Source organism: Vollenhovia emeryi, unplaced genomic scaffold (assembly GCF_000949405.1).
Source record: "Vollenhovia emeryi isolate VEMERY1.0 unplaced genomic scaffold, V.emery_V1.0 DF945693.1, whole genome shotgun sequence".
Lineage (NCBI taxonomy): Eukaryota > Metazoa > Arthropoda > Insecta > Hymenoptera > Formicidae > Vollenhovia > Vollenhovia emeryi.
Genome location: NW_011960673.1, coordinates 1 through 1,843, shown reverse-complemented (window position 1 = coordinate 1,843; position 1,843 = coordinate 1). Strand labels below are relative to the sequence as shown.

Sequence of the window (1,843 nt, the reverse complement as noted above, 5' to 3'; positions counted from 1 at the left end):
CTACTATAATCTTTGGGGTCGTCCATATCGAATCTGACACCCTGTATGTGTACTGCATAGGGATTATTTCGAAGGCATATAACACAGATTTTCCCTAGGTGAGATCATTATCGTCCGTGAATTCACGTGTTATAAAAATCGTTGCATGATTTTTGTAAATTATTTTAATTTAATTTTAATGCTATACTTAACATTATTACGTTAACTCTTCCCTGTAGTGAGTTAAAATTCTTATTACGAAACATATTACCTCAGCCAGGATTCGAAACTGGGACCTCCCTCAATCCGGCACGCAGGGTAGGGTAGAAACAGACGGTATATGAATTCACTTAGTAATTTAATTGGCCACCACCTATGTCAGGTCCTAAATGGCGTTTATGTTTCAAATTGATTTATATCTTAAAGGACCGAGTTAAAAATTAGTTGTTTATATAAAGAAGTCGCTAAAATTCCTATATAAGCTAGGTTTTCTTCTGAAGCAAGAACTATTCCTTCTTTTCGAGAACGCTGTGTTCTTCCTAATTGTAAATGTTACAAATTTGATCGTGCATAATATTGTATATTGTGGATGATACGCAGGTCAGTTTAATGAGACATGGTAAATTGTTAGCTGAATCGGCGCCGCAGAAATTACTGGAGAAATTTCAATCCTCGTCAATGGATGAAATTTTCCTGAAATTGTGCGAGGCACAGAATGATGCAGTCACTTTAAATGAAGCTCAGGGATCCAATATGCAAGACACTGGTAGCGATGCCTTCAATCACGATGAAAACAAATATGAACAACTAAAAGTATGTACGATTTTTATTGTTATAAAAAGGTTTGTGAATCTATATCATTTTAAGACATTAATAAGTCAAATTATTAAGGGAAACAAAATGGATTCGAAAAGACAAGTTTCACGATTAAGAAGATTCCAAGCTCTATTTGTGAAGAACAGCATCCAAATTACCCGTGATTACTCGTAAGTATTCATCATAACTTATCAATAATGCAGAAGGGACGCTCTTGTCAACAAAACAAAATTGAAAATTGTCTCAAATTCGAATGTTGCCTTTTCGAATGTTTCCTTCAATATACTTGTGTAGTACTAAATTGTCATTGTATAACGAGCTAGCGGTTATATTTCAATATTTTTAGTTTTTAACAATTGCAAATTTCATAAAACTAATAAAAATTCTTTCAGAATACTAATTCTTACGCTATTAATACCGATATTAGTATGGTCTACATTTCTTTTGGCAATTGGTGATCCAAAGAACTTGAATATCGGGATTGTTAACGATGAAGCTGGCAATTGCGACAGCAGCTACTTTGGCAATATTTGGAATGATGAAATCAGCTGCCACTTCAGCAACCTCAGTTGTAGATTCCTGAACAATTTGGACGACTCCATGGTGACACAGGTGTAACAATTTAAAAATTAATCATGTAACGTAGTTATTTAATGATGTTGTACATACAATATGTATATTAAAGTAGGATCAAGTAAGCTTGCAAAATGCCTACTGAGTGCGTATGTGGACGCTTTATTGCCTTTACCACACATGCAAGACGAACAAATTTTTGTTTCAATCACAAGAGCTCACTGTAATGTTTTGCACGGGTAGGCTTTCCACCAACGACTCCACTCGGCTAACGTACTGTTGCCGAGAGTAAATACAGAACAAAGCACACTCGAAAGTCCTAGGACTAGAAATATTAATGTACGAAAGACACGACACATAAATATAATGTAGCGTGCACAGATGTTTTAATGTATATGATTAAAATGGCACTTTCTGTATTCTCGGTATCCATTTCTCTGTCACCTTTTATTCTGATACAGATTGGAAAAATTTT

The 1,843-nt window shown here is 34.8% G+C and overlaps 1 protein-coding gene across 2 annotated transcripts; it reads left to right on the top strand.

The window, feature by feature from the left end:
- Window positions 1-277: 277 nt before the first annotated feature.
- LOC105560866 lies at window positions 278-1,837 on the top strand. Of its 2 annotated transcripts, none has more exons than XM_012010359.1 (4): window positions 278-315; window positions 580-792; window positions 871-965; window positions 1,188-1,837. In XM_012010359.1, exons 2-4 carry the CDS (start codon window positions 589-591, stop codon window positions 1,411-1,413), a joined length of 525 nt encoding a protein of 174 aa, XP_011865749.1. In that variant the 5' UTR covers window positions 278-315; window positions 580-588; the 3' UTR covers window positions 1,414-1,837. The 2 variants fall into 2 exon arrangements, with proteins under 2 accessions (XP_011865749.1, XP_011865759.1); XM_012010369.1 differs by having other exon boundaries at window positions 303-332.
- Window positions 1,838-1,843: the final 6 nt, after the last annotated feature.